General features: G+C 39.7%; 2 protein-coding genes across 2 annotated transcripts; one reads left to right on the top strand and one right to left on the bottom strand.

The window, feature by feature from the left end:
* Window positions 1-657: 657 nt before the first annotated feature.
* On the bottom strand, window positions 658-19,318 carry LOC117987166 (aminopeptidase N-like). The gene is made up of 15 exons (XM_034974125.2): window positions 18,720-19,318; window positions 17,416-17,574; window positions 16,097-16,387; window positions 13,999-14,179; window positions 11,236-11,357; window positions 10,909-11,064; window positions 9,025-9,202; window positions 7,739-7,913; window positions 7,381-7,481; window positions 6,801-6,992; window positions 4,664-4,851; window positions 3,526-3,705; window positions 2,587-2,739; window positions 1,630-1,708; window positions 658-876 (listed from the first exon to the last, which is right to left on the bottom strand). The coding sequence occupies exons 1-15, from the start codon at window positions 19,307-19,309 to the stop codon at window positions 658-660; spliced, it is 2,964 nt and encodes a 987-aa protein (XP_034830016.1). The 5' UTR covers window positions 19,310-19,318.
* On the top strand, window positions 18,127-18,656 carry LOC117987025 (ATP synthase subunit d, mitochondrial-like). The gene is given in 2 exon segments (XM_034973987.2): window positions 18,127-18,421; window positions 18,424-18,656. Coding segments are annotated over 2 exon segments (471 nt in total). The 3' UTR covers window positions 18,600-18,656.
* Window positions 19,319-20,975: the final 1,657 nt, after the last annotated feature.

The following is a 20,975-nucleotide window of genomic DNA, read 5'->3' as shown; positions in this document are numbered from 1 at the left end:
AAATAATTTCAAGTACTTACCTAATAAGTTAAAATTATTAACAACTACCTACCCAATAACCATAAATTCAAATTATTTATCTCATAAAATTTTATATTTTTTTAGAATATGCTTAATATTATTATAACGTTAATCCTATTAAAACTATTTCCTATATTATAGTATTTATAGTATTTATAGTATCCTGTGAATCCCCTATTAACTCTAAAATATTAAGTAAAATAATTCTATTTTTATTGTTAAGTTACTGTTGCAATGATGAAGCAATTTTATATACAGGGTGTAATCAAAACGCTAGCAATAACTTAGCATTATTGTTATACTACCTAATACAATCCAATACCAATAACCATTTGCCTCATTTTGTAGTTTTAGTGATTTAGTATTTTTCAAACCCGCAATGTATAGCGTGCAAAACACGGGTCAATCACCCGCCTACGACGCGCCATTGACTCCGAGTGTCGTACTTACGCAACGATCGTTGACCTCTAGCGTCAGTCAAATGTTTTATTTGCAATACACCGTAAACTTTTACAAAATTATAGGATTTTTTATATATTATTTTTTCGCGTTTTTTGTGGTATCATAATATCAGTAATCAGAGGTACTAACCCTGTCTTCGTTTTTGCCAGCGTTCAGGTTACAGCCTGTATGCTATTATTGGTTAAACAATGCAATACACATAGATATACATAACAATAGAGTGGATGCAAACACAGTGGTTGCATCATTTTCATGGATCCAGTCGTAAACATCTTCCAAATTGTCATCGATCCAAGCGAGGTTCTCATTCAGACGATGCCGTGCTCTTCTAGCGACCTCTATCGAGTCGTCGAGTCTGCTTAATTCATTCTGACTGTTGACCCAATTGTTGAACTACAAAGATAATATGGATTTCTATATTTTTACATCATAACTCACAATTTAAATATTTTTAAATACATATCAAAAATTGCAAAGTACAAAGTGCAAAAAACTACAAGGTGTCGCTACTAGATGGCAATTATTGCCATATACGTCTTCTGTGAACCGCGCCCGACGCCTTGACTGTTAGGCCAAGGTTCGCTTTGCTACCAGTGGCGAAATTCGAGATATGTATGTATATATAATAATGTATATATGACAAAGGCTACTTTTTATACCGGAAAATCAAAGAATTCCCAGGGGATTTTTAGCGATTGGTATTATACCAGTCGCTTCACTGCTGAGTGAACATACATACATATAATTTTAATTTAATTTAATTTTAAATAATATATATATAAAATTAAATTATATATTATTTAAAATTAAATTAAATTAAAATTATATGTATGTATGTTCACTCAGCAGTGAAGCGACTGGTATAATACCAATCGCTAAAAATCCCCTGGGAATTCTTTGATTTTCCGGTATAAAAAGTAGCGTTTGTCACTCTCCAGTTCTTAAACTATACCCATGCAAAAAATCACGTCAATCCGTTGCTCTGTTGCGACGTGATTGAAGGACAAACCAACAAACCAACAAACAAACACGTTCGCATTTATAATATGGGTAGTGAATGGGTAGGTAGTGATATAAAAATATGGGTAGTGATTAGTATGGATTTAATATAACTATATTTACATTTACATATAAAAGATTACTTACTTGGTTTTTCTCACCAGCATCAACAATATTTTCCGCCATTATGAAAATCGCCTCCTCTAGCTTATCGGGACCACCGTACCTGAAACCCATTTTACTTATGTTTAGGGTTGCGTGCCTAAAAGACCCTTATAGGATCACTTTGTTGCCTGTCTATCTTTCCGTCTGTCGTGTCTGTCAAGAAAACCTATATGGTACTTAAGCCATAAGTTAATCCATGGTTACAGTTAAACATTGACCACTAATAAAAGGCAAAATGGGTTCCACAAGTTAGGATTCAGGATTAAGATTAATGGTAAAATTTTAGTCCAAAGTTAACAAACCCTGACTTGTGAAAACTATTGTCCTTTGACGTTCAAAGTTTAACGGTAACTGCTAACTTAAACCGCCTTTTACTTTAACTTTAAGTGCAGAACAACTATAGTTAGGTGCAGAAATCTGCATTTTTGGGTAAAGTTTTGTTGTGAGGATTGAAATCGGTAATCTGCACATTTTCCAGATTCTAGGTAGTCCATACAAACCCTTATCCAAGCGGTATAAGACCTCTCTGGAGATGCTGGGGTGGTGCGCACATAGGCGCCAGAAGGCTCCCACGAGCATTGTGAATAGTTTTTTATAATTAGTTTTTAGGTAAATAGGATTAGTTGTTAAGTTAAGCTAGTAATAAGTACTTGTACTAACACACAATTATGGGTTGATACGCCTGCAATAAAAGTTTATTTATTTATTTTTATTTATTTACAAGTCCCGCAAATTGCTATTGCGCTGGAACCATGTCTCATTAACATTGAAATAACGTCATTTTGACGTCATTTGACGTATATTTAAGTTAAAATCTTGTTAAAATATTGAAAAATATACCATCAACTCGAAACTTCAGTCTAGTGCTGACGTCACTAAAACGGCGACAACGCGCATTAGCAATTTGCGGAACTTATAGACATAATATAGATAACTCACATTTCTCTTATTTCCTGGGTATTTACAATAAGGAAGTTCAGTGCAAGTACTGAATTCTGGAAACTGGAGGAGGCCACGGCTGCGAAGACTTTTAATCTCTCTTCCAACACGAAGTTATACGAGCTGCTATCAGAAATCGTTTGCGCAAGTAATCTGAGAACATAATGTCACATATATGTCATCATCACCATCAACCGACAGACGTCCATTGCTGGATGGACATAGGTCTCTTGTAGGGACACCACGTTAAGGCAGTTGCTTAGCATAAAAGTCGACACACGCCCGTTCGGTACCCTCATTCCACACATTGTCTTGATTACGTGACTTTTGAGTCCACCAATCACAACAAAGCATTCTCTCCTGTCCCCCGCCAACACCGTTTTCATGCAAAACCTTGTAGGTATATGCGTACTCTTGAGGTGGTCTTAGTCTAGCAGATCCTAAATATATATCTAACTTATTAAGGAGCTAGGTCTTTTTGTTGTTATAAAATATTTCATAATAGTTCATTTTATAACCATGGAAAAACTTGGAAATTTTCTAAGCTATAAAGTACAAAACATTTTTACGTGGAGGCAGTTGAATGGGCTTGTTGATGAGATTATTATTACCATGGTAATAGGTTTTGCTCCGGACGGCCCAAGCAAAATTACCTTTGTAATAAGCGTGCACCTTTGTCTTTTACCGCGTCGATGCCCTAATGTAAATTATTACAAGTTATTATAAAACTTTTAATAACCGTTACAAACTATACCTCCCTGGTGCTGTGATAAGCACTGTGGTCATATTAGTGGGAGGTCCCGGGTTCGATTCCTAGCAGGGGTTTGGAATTTTATAATTTCTAAATTTCTGATCTGGTCTGGTGGCAGGATCACCTTTTGCATCAGCATAGTATGTATAGAATAGATCATTTAAAGCAGAAGATGTATTTTAGCTTACGTCAGAATGAATCCTCCATCGTCCGAACAGGCCAAAGACTCCAAAATAACGAGGCGCTCATATCTAGACTCTAGTTGTTCCAGATGACTCTCAAGGGCTTCTCTGACTTCATTATCCTCATCTTCCCTCATCATGGTGCAATATACTGCCGGCCTTATCTCTGGGGGGATGTTGGGATTTCTGCAAAAATAATAGATTTGATAAAAATGTACAACAGAATTAGAAGTAGTACCACTTTTGAAAAGTATCTGGCCAAAAACTTTAGAGCTTCGATAACTCAACGGTTAAAGGAGCGGACTGAAAACTGAAAGGTCGCCGGTTCAAATCCCACCCGTTGCACTTGTCGTACCAACTCCTAGCACAAGCTTTACGCTTAATTGGAGGGTAAAGGGGAATATTAGTCAGCAATTAACTTGGCTAATATCCTTTAAAAAAAAATCGTCGTCATCGCCTCAATCGGTAGACTTCACAACTGGATGGAGATCTCAGGATTCTGTGGAAAGAGATGTCCATGGTCTTCGCACATTTCCTGTATAGGAAATGGGGGAAATCCGTTCGGGGTGGTTTGGTCCCCTGCGGATGGTTTCCGTTGCACACTGTATACGCTGCCGTGTTGCGGCTGTGTCCCTTATGGGACGTTTGCCGACGGTTTTCCTCTCGCCGAGGCAGATGGTGTCGGAACTCGGGAGCGGTGTTCATGTCTGAGGACAGGGACACGGTCTTGTGCTGCTTTTATCTAGCCTTTCCACTGGGAACGGCTAGATAAAAGCAGCACAAGACCATGTACGAATGATTTCAAGCGAGTAACTGTACTCGCTTGAAATCATTCGTCCACATAGTGGGGTCTATTCCTATGCTGAGCTTTCAGGTATAAGTCCCACAAATTGCTAATGCGCGTGGCCGCCATTTTAGTGACGTCAGCACTAGACTGAATTTTCGAGCTGATGGTATATAACTTAAATATACGTCAAATGACGTCATTTCGATGTTAATGAGACATGGTTCCAGCGCAATAGCAATTTGCAGGACTTATACGAGGCAATTCAAACATTGGAACTGAATTTAATTGTAGGACCTTGGCACTAAATTAATCAGAATAGTTAAAAATTAATAAAATTGTAGAAAAAGAAAGACTCACATATCTCCTTCATTGCTTGTTGGGTCATAAAATATATCAACGGCAGCAGCAGTACAAGGCTCGTAGCCGACTTTGCACGCGTGCTCCATCACCAGGCCCCGAGTAAGAGATACCATAGCAGGTTCTGCAGCTTCCGGTTCGAAACCTATTTCTTGTTCTACTGCCACTATCGTTCTTCTGATCATTCTCTGGAAATAAATAAATTTTGTCTGACGGGAGGCTTCGGTCGTGGCTAGTCACTGTTACCTTATGTATATGACGGCAGGGCCGTCGATAATAATAGGCTAGTTGACACTTTTTTAAAGTAGGTCTTAAATGATTAATATTTGTCCTATTAGATCAAAAAAATTAACACTATATTTTTTTGCGCCCTAAAAACCGTAAAACTTTAATTTAAAAATATATTTTTCGTAGACAGGTGAAAACACTGTCGGCCATGTTTGGCCGATAGATTATCTGTGCTCTGACGTCATGCATTTGTAAACAACAGCATAACCTCCCAAAGTTTAATAAACATGACTTCTATACTAGTTTACATGAAAAATATAGTAATTATCGTTATTGTATTTAATTTAAAGTCCTGACAAACTTTTACGGACTTTAAATGTTATATAATATATGGATACTACGTTAGTCCACGCGTGACATAGGGATGACATTTCTTTGTTTACATATTTAATGACGTCACATCATGGCTGACAGCGTTTTCTGCGTTACAAATAAAAATAAAAATTGTATTTTTTTAAATTGGATTTATATATATCCATCCTGCGTTTTTAATAATTGTTATTGATATATTTCGTTGTCTTAAGCAAAATACTATATGAAATAATCATTTATTGGACGAAATTAGCTATGAGTCAAGTAGCCTATTGTTTTAAATAGATTGATCATTACGTCATCCTACCGTCATCTTGAGAGAATAAAATGAATGCGCAACATAGTGGAGCCGCCGCGCCGGTAGCTAGGTAGGGACTTAGCTAGTGTTTGTTAGCATTGTCTAGTCTCATAGGAGACGTTGTTATCTTGACTATTGAGATTATTTAGGGTAGGTGTAGTTGAGGGTAGTCTGTGATATCCCACGTAGTGTGCGAGAATAATGTTAGTGCGCCCACGAAGGCTCGGTTAATCTAATAGGTTGTAATCCTGACTTATCCGTGTTAATCATTATCATCATTATCTTCTAAAGGCTTTCAGTCTTTCCTACATATAAATTTACTCTTTGTCACCATCCTACCCGCAAAGCCATGCTGCCAAGCGATTTAGCGTTCCGGTACGATACCGCGTAGAAACCGATCAGGGGTGTGGGTTTAGTAAAACTGCCACACCCTTTCCAAGTTAAGCCCACTTCCATTTGAGACTGCATCGTCACTTGCCGCCTGATGAAATCGTAGTCAAGGGCTAACTTGTATCGGAATAAAAAAAAATAAGATTAAACTGTTGGACCGTAAAAAGCTAGCAGATAGACAGACACATTTTCACATTTATAATTTACTAGATGATGCCCGCGACTTCGTCCGAGTAGATTTAGGTTTTTAAAAATCCCGTGGGAACTCTTTAATTTTCCGGGATCAAAAGTCCTAAAAAGCCTATGTCCTTCGCCGGGATGCAAGCTATCTCTATACCAAATTTCATCAAAATCGGTTAAACGGATGGGCCGTGAAAAGATAGCAGACAGACAGACAGACAGACACACTTTCGCATTTATAATATTAGTATGGATTATAAATATAATTAGGTAAAGTATGGATTTGTGATGAAGCAGTGATAGCCTAGTGGTTAGGACGTCCGCCTTCTAATCGGAGGACGGGGGTTCGATCCCGGGCACGCACCTCTAACTTTTCGGAATTATGAGCGTTTTAATTAATTAAATATCACTTGCTTTAACGGTGAAGGAAAACATCGTGAGGAAACCTGCATGCCTGAGAGTTCTCCATAATGTTCTCAAAGGTGTGTGAAGTCTACCAATCCGCACTTGGCCAGCGTGGTATACTATGACCAAAACCCTTCTCACTCTGAGAGGAGACCCGCGCTCTGTAGTGAGCCGGTGATGGGTTGATCATGATGATGATGATGATGAAAGTATGGATTTAATAGGCAACCAATATGAATTATTATGTATCAATGGATTATTTACCAAGTAAATGTCATCATCGCGTTCGTCTCCCTCCACAAAAGGAACTAGACGTTTCCTGATGAAGTCCATGTTCCTCACGAAGGCTTTCCAAACTGCATATTCTGTTTCAAGCTCCATCGTTAATGCTATTTGTAATGCTGTATCGTATCCAATTTTGCCAGCTCGGGCCAAGTTCAGTGCGTCATCGAGAAGCTAAAAGTTATTCAGAACATTTAAAACCGGAATATTTTCAATCTCTTTTTTTAGGGTTTCGTACCTCAAAAGGAAAAACGGAACCCTTATAGTATCACTTTGTTGTCTCTCTGTATATCGGTCTGTCAAGAAACCTACAGGGTATTTCCCGTTGACCTAGAATCATGAAATTTGGCAGGTAGGTAATGTCTATAAACATCTGAAAAACGTGAATTTGTGGTTACATCACATAAAAAAAATTAAATTGTGGTCATGAACTAGTAATTCGTGTTTTCAATTTTCGAAGTAAGACAACTATATCAAGTGATATATGTCATACACTTAACATCAGGTGACACACCTGCTCGTTTACTCGCTATCTCTATTTTTTAAAAAAACTTGCACTTACAGTAGCACGATTAAGTGGATGGATCTCTTCTCTTGTTTCTGGGTCTGACAGAGCTTCAATGAGCCTATCCCAAGTATCTTCATAATTTACGCGATAATAACCTAAAACATAGGTACAAGTTACAGTTGTCTTTTAAAATGATCGTAAATGGGATCGTAAAAATAAAATTAACCTAGCACAAAATATAGGTAGATATTATAGTCCGTACAAAATGACTTGACGCGCGATTTTAACTCTATGGATCAAAAGTCTCTAGAGTCTTTATGGGTCAACTGTCATGTCAAAATTACGGTTTTCTGGAACAAATATTTTCGCTGATTTTATTTTACAATTTTTTTTAGTATTTTCTTCGATTTACCTTGTCCTTGGAGATTAAATATGATCCAATCGTCACCCAATTCCAAATCTAGTAGCAAATTGGATGTCATCATTTGTGTTGGGAAAATGTCGTCGAAGTTGGGATCCGAGCTCGTCGTGAATGTTAGCGGTATCGCATACTCCAAGTTTCGTCGTTCTGAGAAACCAAACCGTTGCTGAAACATGCAGGCGAAAATTTTATATATCGCCAAAAGTAAAATTGTAATCATAATATTTGGCCTTATCTTCTTTCTTCTAAATATATAAAAGGAAAAGGTGACTGACTGACTGACTGACTGACTGACTGATCTATCAACGCACAGCTCAAACTACTGGACGGATCGGGCTGAAATTTGGTATGCAGATAGCTATTATGACGTAGGCATCCGCTAAGAAAGGATTTTTGAAAATTCAACCCCTAAGGGGGTGAAATAGGGGTTTGAAATTTGTGTAGTCCACGCGGACAAAGTCGCGAGCATACGCTAGTCTGAATATATAAAAGGAAAAGGTGACTGACTGACTGACTGACTGACTGACTGACTGACTGACTGACTGACTGACTGATCTATCAACGCACAGCTCAAACTACTGGACGGATCGGGCTGAAATTTGGTATGCAGATAGCTATTATGACGTAGGCATCCGCTAAGAAAGGATTTTTGAAAATTCAACCCCTAAGGGGGTGAAATAGGGGTTTGAAATTTGTGTAGTCCACGCGGACAAAGTCGCGAGCATACGCTAGTCTGAATATATAAAAGGAAAAGGTGACTGACTGACTGACTGACTGACTGACTGACTGACTGACTGACTGACTGACTGACTGACTGACTGACTGACTGATCTATCAACGCACAGCTCAAACTACTGGACGGATCGGGCTGAAATTTGGTATGCAGATAGCTATTATGACGTAGGCATCCGCTAAGAAAGGATTTTTGAAAATTCAACCCCTAAGGGGGTGAAATAGGGGTTTGAAATTTGTGTAGTCCACGCGGACAAAGTCGCGAGCATACGCTAGTCTGAATATATAAAAGGAAAAGGTGACTGACTGACTGACTGACTGACTGAATGACTGACTGATCTATCAACGCACAGCTCAAACTACTGGATGGATCGGGCATGCAGATAGGTATTATGACGTAGGCATCCGCTAAGAAAGGTTTTTGAAAACTCAACCCCTAATGGGGTGAAATTGGGGTTTGAAATTTGTGTAGTCCACGCGAACGAAGTCGCGAGCATAATCTAGTTTTATAATAGAAAAAATAAGTTAGGTACGCCATCTATTACCTGCGTGAGGTAAACACCTCCACGTTGCAGAAGGACGGTGATGACAGGGTAACCTTCGTTCTCTACCCATGGACGTAGGAATCCTTCCACCGAGAAAATCAGACCACTTCCTGCGTCACTGCTGTATCCGTTGGCCAGGCTTTCGTACAAGTTTCCAGTAGTCACCGCGGAAATGATTCTGCGGAATGCAAACAATTTGAAATTAGTGCGGTTTTCGAAAAGTAAACCCCTTCGCAATGAACCAAATGCTTAATCAGTACCCTTATCATAAATGCGAAAGTGTGTTTGTTTGTTGGTTTATTGGTTTGTTAGTTTGTTGGTTTGTTGGTTTGTCCTTCAATCACGTAGCAACGGTGCAACGGATTGACGTGATTTTTTGCATTGGTATAGAAAAGACCTGGAGAGTGACATAGGCTACTTTTTATCCTGGAAAATCAAAGAGTTCCCACGGGATTTTTAAAAACCTAATTCCACGCGGACGAAGTCGCGGGCATCAGCTAGTTTGCTATACAGCTCGAACCGCTGAAACAGGTCGAATGTGTATGGTGCAACATGCAGCATGCGAAATGCACGGCCCGCCCTCCCACTGCTAATCATGCAGGAAAATGCAGCCACTAGGCAAGCAACACGCACCACCACCACGCAGCACCACACAAATCCCAAACACATTCGACGCACGTTTCGCCCCGACACCGGAGCATCCTCAGGAGATGTAGACCTTACAGTTGTGCAATTGCATTGTAAGGTCTACTACATCTCCTGAGGCCTGTAATAACGCAATTACCGGCCGTGCAACACTGGACGACCGAGGCGAAGCCGAGGACCTTCGAAGTGATTTAATTGACATTGATTCTAAACTAAACGAGGTCGGTAATTGCTATTTCGGCCAAGACTTGTATTGCTTTACTTCTATAGGGCGATTCCAACATCAATGACTTCTATGGTAAGAGCTGACTGCCTAGTTTTGAATTGATTGGCCCACCTCGGCGTCGTCGCTCGAGTGACGTGTTTTTGATGGAATTTCCAAAAAGCCTTTCTTTATTTTGAACTGTAAGTCCAAATACCAATTTTCATAGTTTCAAGTAAGTTGCAAAGTAGAGGCCCATAACAGAGAAATGCTTAGGCCATAGTGCTGGCCAAATGCAGATTCTTCTTTCTCTCTCATACCTCTAAGAACATTATCGAGAACTCTCGGGCATGTAAGCTTCTTCAAGACATTTTCCTTTACCGTGATATTTAATTGCATAAAGCACACATAATACGAAACTCGGAAAAGTCAGAGATCGAACCCCAAACCTTCCGAATAGGAGATGGAAGCCTTAGCCCTTAACCATCTGTCTATCACCGCTTTACTTTTTCTCGCTTCCCCTTCTTCTCTTTCTTCCTTTCATTGTCTTGATTCATCACCATCATCATCAGCCTGTGGACCACCACTGTTGGACATAGGCCTTCCCTAACTAGCGCCACACCACCACACCCGGACCTCAGCCTTCCTCATCCAGCCACTTCCCGTCAGCCTGTTTATATCATCGGTCCATCGTGCTGTAGGCCGTCCCACACTACGCTTGCTTAAACGCGGTCTCTACACAGGGACTTTCGGGCTCCAACGGCCATCGCCTCTACGACAGGTAGGTATGATCTGCACACTGCCACTTCAGCTTACTAATAGTTTGGGCTATGTCAGAGACCTTGGTTCTGCTGCGGATCTCCTCATTTCAAATCTTATCCCTCAGGGAAACTCCTAATATAGCCCTTTCCATAGCTCGCTGAGCGACTTTTAATTTATGAACAAGGCCGTTTGTCAGTGTCCACGTTTCAGCACCATAGGTGAGGACGAGAAAGACACACTGGTTAAAGACTATATAAATTGTCTTGATTACTAACCTCCTTTCTAAAAGTCCTTGTGCAGTCGTTTGAACCAAATCTGTCTCTTCACTCAGAACCAATCTGGTCATACGCAGCAACGCGGGCGCTTTGGTTCTCAACAGCCCTAGAGTGTGTTGTCTTATTTGGTTTTCTTCAAAAATAGGATCGTTTAACCTTGAATAAATGCAAATATTTTTTTTATCGACAGCAAGAAACATGGGAATACTAAGGCTCCACGCAAATGGGCCTTAAGATAATTTTTAAGATAATTTTCTTCTTCTTCTTAATTTGCTTTATGGTAAGATAATTTTAGTATTCAGACGTGAATGAATTATTTATAAATACCTTAAGGCTGTAGCGCTAGCATACGCATCATAGTAGAGACTTTCTTGAATGACATCTGTGGTAAATATTGCGTTCATGTCTATGAGGGAGTTGTCCTCGTGATCTTCGGGAGGAGTTTGAAACTACAAACAAAATAGATAATTATAAAGTACACGTCACGAAAGTTTAAAAAAAAACCAGTTAAGGCAGTGGTCCGACCGCCGACGATGAACGAGAAACGAGTAGAACTAGAAACTATAACGAATTGGCGATCAGCGGGAAGCGAGTGTGTAGTATCGATAGTTTTGTAGCCGGGCTATGAGCGAGTGTGCAAGTGCGACGAGCGATTACTCGCGCCATTCGCCCGCGGTGGCGGTCGCTCAGTCCTGCGCAAACCTGCGCGCGCGTTACACATGTTTACAGCACAACAGCGAGCGAGCATCACTGAACGAATATCGCTGAGCGAGATTATTTTTGAAAGCTTGTCGCTCAGCGACAAAACTTGTAAAGTGAGTCGTCGCCTGCAGTGTGAACAGTCAGAGAGCAATTTTTGATATATTATGCATCTCTTTCGTTTACACGGAATGTACATTTATTATGCGTTTCTGGGGGTGGTCTGTGGTTTCTTGAGAGAGTCGTTTTCTCGTCGGCGCGGCGCGGGCGGACGGACCACTGCCTAAGGTCTTCGCACATTACACAGAGCCGACACCGACTGCAATCCGAATCGACTCCCAGTAAGGCATGGAAATGTGAACTTTATGTCGTATTCCCAACAGTGAAATTTTAGGAATTTTGAAGGAAGTGTATCAAGCATAGCAGACGAGTGTTTCACATGTTCAAGCAATGTGCACTTCTTTCAATTAAACATTGAAAATTCCACTGTACAGAACACGATATCAAACTCACCTTTCCATGCTGTGTTGTGACGGAGAGGAGTTTTAATTTTCTTAGTTTCGTTAAAACATGAAAATTTATGTGTAGCTTTTCTTAGTACCTAAGCTACGTTAGTCTACTAGGCTCCACTAAGAAAGCATTTTCAGAAATGAAGCTGGCTGAATTTTTGATAAACTACCCCTGACCGACGGGTCGGGGGTAGTTTATCAAAAGTTTTCTTGCAAAATAATAAATCCTACTAATATTATAAATGTGAAAGTGTGGATGTTTGGATATTTGTTACTCAATCACGCGAAAACGGCTGAATGGATTTGGATGAAATTTGGAATGGAGATAGATTATACTCTGGATTGACACATAAGAGTTCCCACGGGATTTTTAAAAACCTAATTCGGCGTGGATGAAGTTGCGGGCATCAGCTAGTAACAGTATATTCTTATAACCACAAAGACCAGTTCCGTCGTTTGGGCCACAACATTAGCTGAGTTTGACCCTCTCGTCAGCAAGACGTATTTTTTAATTTATTTTTTATTTCAGATACAAGTTAGCCCTTGACTGCAATCTCACCTGATGGTAAGTGATGATGCAGTCTAAGATGATAGCGGGCTAACCTGGAAGGGGTATGGCAGTTTTTATTAAACCCATACCCCTTTGGTTTCTACACGGCATCGTACCGGAACGCTAAATCGCTTGGTGGCACGGCTTTGCCGGTAGGGTGGTAACTAGCCACGGCCGAAGCCTCCCACCAGACCAGACCAGAAATTTAGAAATTATAAAACCCCTGCCAGGAATCGAACCCAGGACCTCCCACTAATAAGACCACAGCGCTCAACACTGCGCCAGGGAGGTCGTCTAAATAATATTATTACTATGTTAGACAAGATTTTAAGCTACTAAAACATAATACTTCGATGAATAATTTATATATCGATGAGTTAATGTCATATATGTATTATGTATTTCATAGTGTTGGCTCAACATTAGTTTTTTAAAACGTCATCATCATCATCATCAACCAATAGACGTTCACTGCTGGACATAGGTCTCTTGCAGGGACTTCAACACGCCACGGTCTTGCGCCGCCTGGATCCAGCGGCTCCCTGCGACTCGTCTGATGTCGTCCGTCCACCTAGTGGGGGGGTCTTCCAACACTGCGTCTTCCGGTGCGAGGTCGCCATTCTAGCACCTTGGGACCCTTAAAACGTACCTACTTAATATTATTTTATGCGAGCAAATTAATGTTCATTGGAATTAGGAATCGTAATGCATCTAAATTTTTCCACAAGCTCTACTTAGTTTTTATCTGGGAATGTATGTAAGTACAAGTAAAATGACATTATCTTTTGACTGACATGTAAATGGTGATAAGTTAACTGATAACTTATATCGGACGGGTGAACACAGTCACAGTTGAATGAAATGTTGGTGAATTTTCACGAACCGATTTTCGCCGTACGACTACATACAGGGTGTAACCAGAACGCTGGCAAAAACGAAGACAGGTGATAGCACTGATGATCAGTGATATATTATGATACCACAAAAAAACGCGAACAAAATAACCTATATTTTGTAAAATTTCACGATATATTACAAGTAAAACATCTGACTGACGATAGAGGTCAACGAACGTTCCATATGAAGGCCACTCGGAGTCAATGCTGAGTCGTAGACGGGGCATTGACCCGAGTTTTGCACGTTATACATTGCGGGTTTGAAAAATAATAAATCACTAAAACTACAAAACGAGGCAAATTGTTATTGGTATTGGATTGTGTTTAGGTAGTATAACAATAACACTAAGTTTTTGCTAGCATTCTGGTTACAGCCTGTATCGATATACAGGGTGTACCTAGACCTATATCGGGACACAAATAGCGCCATACTTACATCCTTCGCTACTTCATATGCAGCATAGCTGGCCAGGCCTGCCGTCACCCACTGATCTCTCCAGTTCTGAGGGAACAAGGCCCAGCCGAACCACTGCCTCGCCATTCCTTCGGCGATCGTCACGAGCGCAGTCTTCCTCTGCTTCACGGCATTGTTGTTCTCCATGAGGATGTAAGGTTCCCTAAATTAATAACATTTTTAGGGTTCTGTACTTCAAAAGGAATAAAGGAACCCTTATAAGATCACTTCGTTGTCTATCTGTCTGTCTGTCCATCTGTCCGTCTGTTTGTCGTGTCTGTCACGAAAACCTATAGGGTACTTCCCATTGAATCATGAAATTTGGAATAAACTACCGCTATACAAAAAATCACTTAATTAACCGACTTCCTTTTAATACTACAGTCCAAGACCTAATCCTAATCTCTATATATAAAAATGAATCACTGAATGTGTTGCTAACCGCAAATCTCGAGAACAGCTGAACCGATTTCGCTAATTCTTTTATTATAATAAGTATTCCTTGAAGTACGAGGGTGGTTCTTACGGAGAGAAAATTTAAAAAAAAATTGCCTGAAAAAGAATCGATTGTTAGGCGGTACGAAGTTCGCCGGGTCAGCTAGTCCTACTAATATTATAAATGTGAAAGTGTGGATGTTTGGATGTTTGTTACTCAATCACGCAAAAACGGCTGAACGGATTTGGATGAAATTTGGAATGGAGATAGATTATACCCTGGACATACTACTTTTTATCCCGGAAAATCAAAGAGTTCCCGCGGGATTTTCAAAAATGTAAATCGACGCGGACGAAGTCGCGGGCATCATTTAGTATATTATATAGGTTGTATGTATGTAAAAATATGTAGTAAGTATGCCTCTCTTATAGAGAGTTACATTTTTGTGCCGTTTGCCGTGGAGACCCTGGGGCCATGGAGTCTTAGTGCTAAAAATTTTTTACGAGACATTTCACCGCGATTAATAGCCTCAACTGGTGACAGAAGGGCTGGCTCATTTTTTGCGCAGCGGATCAGCCTGGCTGTCCAGCGCGGAAATGCAGCCAGTATTCTTGGCACCATTCCACGCGGTCATGATTTATATAGTAATTAGATAAGGCTAGCTTTAAGTTTAAAAAAAAAAAAAAAAAAATTATATAGGTTAACGTTAACGTTATTATTATATAACGACATTTGACACTTTACTAGCAAACGCAAATTCTAAAAAAGACCTTGCTCGTCTTCTCGCTGTCTCTGCAAAAGAGTCCGGCTACTGGCTACATGCTCTTCCCTCTGCCAACCTGGGCACTTTGTTAGACCATACGACACTTTCTGTTTTGATTGGTCTTAGGCTTGGCGCCACAATAAACCAGCCTCACCGTTGCCACTGCGGTGACTGCGTTGACGCCTTCGGCCACCATGGGCTCTCCTGTTCGAGAAGCGCTGGACGCTTCTCCCGCCATAGTACCCTTAATAACATCATCCGGAGGTCCCTTGGCACCGCCCATGTGCCAGCTGTACTAGAACCTATTGGTTTGGCACGTAGCGATGGCAAGAGACCTGATGGTATGACGCTCGTACCGTGGAAGATGGGCAGGTCGCTTGTTTGGGATGCAACTTGTGTAGACACTTTAGCTGCATCCCACATTCAGGCGACCTCCTCTATGGCGGGTGCAGCGGCCATCAGCGCCGAACAGGCCAAGAGGCGCAAATATGAAAACCTCGATGGGAGCTTCGTATTCGTGCCTTTTGGTGTGGAGACCTTGGGGCCGTGGGGCCCGGGGGCTCGAGCTCTTTTTGAAGAAATTGCGACAAGAGTTATCGAGTCAACCGGGGACCCGAGAGCTGGCAGCTACCTTGGTCAAAGAATTAGTTTGGCCATCCAAAGGGGTAATGCTGCCAGCATCTTGGGTACAATGCCTCGCTGCGGTGGTCTCGACGAGATTTTAGATTTAATTTAATTTATTTTAGTTTTAATTTAATGTTGTTTTTTTTAGATTTAAGTTTATTAATAATTTATTTGTTAACCATTGATAATAAAATATTAAATTCTAAAAAAAACTAACATAATAATATAAACAAGTTAAAGATTTATAGGTAACTCACCAAATACATAAAGTGGAAAGACCGTACCAGTCGCGGGCCACATCCGGCATCGCCATCACATGCAAGCCGCCATTTTGACCGTTAATAATATTTCGATGTTCTTTACCAGTCCACTCGTTCAGTGCATTGTAGAAATGACTGATGGCCCCCGAAGCTATGGCCTCCTGCCGGTTGGTACCTTCTCGGGCATACAGGTTGACCAGGTCTGTTACTGGTGTATTGACGTGGTTCAAGCTGTGTGCCACCATGGCCCACCGATGAACTGGTCCTTCCAAAGTTTCAAATGTTGTTCTAAAATTAAGAAATAAAAAATATAATAGGTACTCAGTTAATGGTTTTAAAACCTTCAATTCAATTCAATTCCCAATTATTGGCTTTTAGGTGTGCCAGCTGGGCACAGAGTGTTTCGCCAGTGTCACGTTTATGGAGAAGGCACGAAGGAGATTGTTCGGTTTTTAAAACCTTATTTCGTGGTTTAACGACATATTTTAATGTAAATAACGGGTACATACCCGTCATCCCCTACATCACGACGGGACTGCGGTGATGCGAGAGATGAAGTTCGAGCTGTCAAGGGCAATAGCGAACTACCGAACTACCCTCTTCCCTGCAGTCCCGTCGTAACCTACGACCCGTGCAATTGGGTTGAAAATATATCGACATATAAAAAACGTCAAATTAATCGTGGTATGTACCCGTTATTTATATTAAAATATTTCGTAACTTTAAAATCAAAAAAAAATCAATGTTTTATATATCAATAAACCTAGATAATGAGGAGATAAATCGATAATTATAATACTTAGTTTTGAGCGTACAATCTATATATATATAAAAGGAAAAGGTGACTGACTGACTGACTGACTGAATGACTGACTGACTGACTGATCTATCAACGCACAGCTCAAACTACTGGACGGATCGGGCTGAAATTTGGCATGCAGATAGCTATACGTAGGCATCCGCTAAGAAAGGATTTTTGAAAATTCAACTCCTAAGGGGGTGAAATAGGGTTTTGAAATTTTGTAGTCCACGCGGACGAAGTTGTGAGCATAAGCTTGTATCAAATAATGTAGTAATTACTCTCCTACGTATGTATGAAGAATATATTAATCTGTGGCACCGGCCCGAGCCCTCTTAAGCGATATCATGAAATAATAATTTTATTTGGCCAGCTTGCTTAGTTATTTTGTTACCCTGGCGAGTTTTCTGAATAAAAAATTGCAAACATCCTAAACTAAAACAAAATTCGAACATTATTATTCGTCTTATTAACTAAAATTAAACAGAAAAGGTAATTTAAAAAGGTAGGTACTTACGTACTCCCGTCAACTAATCGGCTATTTGTCAGTAATCTTGCAAAATTATCCATGTCTTCAAAGGTGAAACTGAAATACCTAGCGGATAAATTGGGCTCATCCATGCAAGGAAACACACGCTTTGCATTGGTTGGATGCAGGTTCATTGCGATGTACTCACTGAAAAAAATGATAAATTTATGGGCGCCATTAGGTAGGTACGTACATGTTGTTTTACCATAAAAGCATAGGTACACCATTTTAGTGTAGTCATTAGTTATATTACTAGCTAATGCCTGCGACTTCATCCGCGTGGAAATTTTTTAAAATCCCGTGGGAACTCTTTGATTTTGCAGGATAAAAGTAGCCTATGTCACTCTCCAGGTCTTTAACTAAATCCATGTAAAATATCACTTCGAGCCGTTGCTACGTCGCGTTGTGACGTGATTGAAGGACAAACCAATAAACCAACAAACAAACACACTTTTTCATTTATAATTTATCTTGTGAAAATATATCATTATATTTGTCTTGTGAAAGGCATAGTACCTAATCTCAAAACTGTTGTATGATCTCTGTTTGTTGCTTGTAATTTTCAAACTCTACAGTCTACACTGTCTTCCGTACAAAAGACCACGTGTGGAAGCCCCTCACAAGAGACCTATGTATCGCAGTGGAAGTCTGTCAGTTGATATTGAATGTTAGGAGAACTTAACTAATAACATGTTAAAAATGTCGAAGCGATTTACAAAACCCACCATAAATTGGATAGAGTTTATGAAGAGAATCCCACCTGAACAGAAAGGAAAATTCTTGGCGTTTAAAGCCAAGGCAGATATGTATTTGCGGCGGGTGCAAGCAAACCCTCCAGAGCTTCCAAAAATTAATAGGGAGGAATATGCAAAGAAAGTACCAGTACAAGGTCTAGTAGAGAAGTTCAAATCGGAATACGCACAGGTCAAGATTCCCTATTCTGAAGATACACTTTCGGTCGAAGTGGATAAGCAATGGAAGTTGCTACAACCACAGATAAATCTTACTGTGCAGATAGACAAAAAGACATTGACGCTGCGCAAAAGGAACTTGACAAAATAAACGCATTGCCGAAGTTCGATGATATTACACTGGAGGTGCTGTACGATATGAATGGGGATAAGGCCTTTGATCCCGTAAAGCGACCGACTTTCTGGCCTCACACGACATAAGAACAGCCAGGATATATGACGCCTGAACAAAAAGCACTCAAGGAAAAGAAACACTGAAAAAACTATGGATTGCTAGATTTAAAATTACCAATGGTTGTTCCAAATTTAAAAAAATCTTACTTATCATCATCCCATGTCCCTAAAAATATGCCAGTTCCATCGTTTCTCAATGGTACATTATAATCAATGATAACTATGTTTGTAGTAGCGAATCCTTGCATCAGTCTTATTTCTAAAATGGAACCATCATCGCGCTTTTCCGCATCCTGAGGATTTTCGGCTGTCATTAGAGCAACTTGAACATTTTCTATATCGAGCCCCATAATATGGAACTTTATTGGTTCTCTTAGAGTTTGATCACTCAACGACACATCTATGATTGCTTTTCCTTTCACATTATCACCTTCTCTTGTAAGTTCGATTTTGTAACTACTCACACCTTGACCGGGTCTTAGATTATTCAATATTATTTCGTTTCTGTTAACATTTCGATTAGTTGTATTTTGATCGTTTTTTATTTCTTGTATGATCTCTTTACTTGTATTCCAAATAGTTTCATCTTCAAGTGCGACCTTACTGGGTGTTGTATACACTTCGTTCGAGATTGAGATTTGAGGCGTAGATTCACGAATCAAAGGGAGTGATCTTGCAGAAACAGAAACTACTAGAGAGAGAAGTATGAGGAGGCACTTAATTCTAGTCCGGGCCATTTTCCTTTAGGCCGGCCAAGTCACTTAACAAAACGATACATACGATCACTACACTGTGATGCCTTCACTCAAATGAGTTGAATCAGATACCAAGAGATGAGGGAACTCTGATAAATTTATTTCAAGTTTAGATGAGATAAAACATATCATGATCCCAATACTATGCCAGATAGAATTTGAAGTATCAATGAGAAATATAAAGAGATTAGGTGCTTTTACCAGTTATTATTGCTATTTACTGTAAATTACAACTTTATTACCGTTTTTAAATGGGAATAGTTTTGTCTTAACCGGTCCAGTGGTTTTGGATGATTTCCGCACTGACAAATAAACAGACACTTACAACTTTGTAATCCATACTTCCCTACTGGATATTATAAATGACGTGAAAGGGTATGTGTATGTCTGTCTATCTGTTCCTGTTTCACTGCCTATCCATTCATCAAATTTAACGCAATTTAGTACAGAGATAGCTTTCATCCCGGAGACGGATATAGGCTTATTTTAATTCCGAAATTTCAAAGAATTCTTACGTGATTTTAAAAAACCTAAATCCACGCAGACGAAGTCATGGGTGTCATTTAGTATAATACCAGCTAATAACGACTTCGTACGCGTGGATTTAGGTTTTTAATAATCCCGTGGGAACTCTTTGATTTTCCGGGATAAAAAGTAGCCTATGTCACTATCTATACGAAATCTATAAAATCACGTCGACCCGTTGCTCTGTTGCGACTTGATTGAAGGACGAACCAACAAATGAACAAACCAACAAGATTAGTAGTGATGTTACTATCATGATGAAATTCGATGAATCATATGAATAACCCGTTTTCTTAGCAAAACGGATACATCTTTTGAAAAACAACTACTCATAATCATAATAAGTATCATTACAAAAACCGGCCAAGTGCGAGTTAAGCCTCGCTTTTTTAGGGTTTCGTATATTATTCAGTTTTGGGTTAATGTTCTACACCAAATATCAAAATTTCAGGTTTGTAACTCATTTCGTCTACAAGCTAGAGACCCGTGACACGCGGATCGGCAGACAGACAGACAGACAGCAGAGTGACAATAAAAGGGTTCCGATTTACCTTTTGGATACGGAACCCTAAAAATGCAGTTGTCAGACTTTATTTTATGACATGGTCTTAGTTTATTGTTGGGAACGTTTGGTAAGGACCACAACTTAACCTTATTGTAAGCAATATGCTTGCAGTAGTTTAGCGTTTTAACCATAGTCCATAAGTCAGTTTTATCTTATCTGCCTTTGAAAACAACATTCTTATAGATGTGAAATACTCAATTGATTGACACAATCTCAAGTTTTATCTCTTGCCATATTTCGCAAGCATTTTAAAAGGAAATAATGCTATTATTGTCTGCTCTCTATCACTAATTTTATATTTTCTACTACATGACGACTGCGTTCGCGTGGATGTAGGTTTTTTTATTCCCGCGGAAACTCTTTGATTTTTAGGGTTCCGTACCTACACTCAAAAGGAAAACTACCTGACTATTCATAAGTACTTGTAAAAAGTTTACATGACTAAAAAACATTCTATTCTATTCTAAAAATGGAACCCTTATTCCTATAAGGGTTCCATTTTTAGGGTTCCGTACCTCAAAAGGAAAAATGGAACCCTTATAGGATCACTTTGTTGTC

The sequence above is a fragment of the Maniola hyperantus genome, chromosome 12, assembly GCF_902806685.2.
Source record: "Maniola hyperantus chromosome 12, iAphHyp1.2, whole genome shotgun sequence".
Classification (NCBI taxonomy): domain Eukaryota; kingdom Metazoa; phylum Arthropoda; class Insecta; order Lepidoptera; family Nymphalidae; genus Maniola; species Maniola hyperantus.
This window is presented reverse-complemented; position numbering and strand designations above follow the sequence as displayed.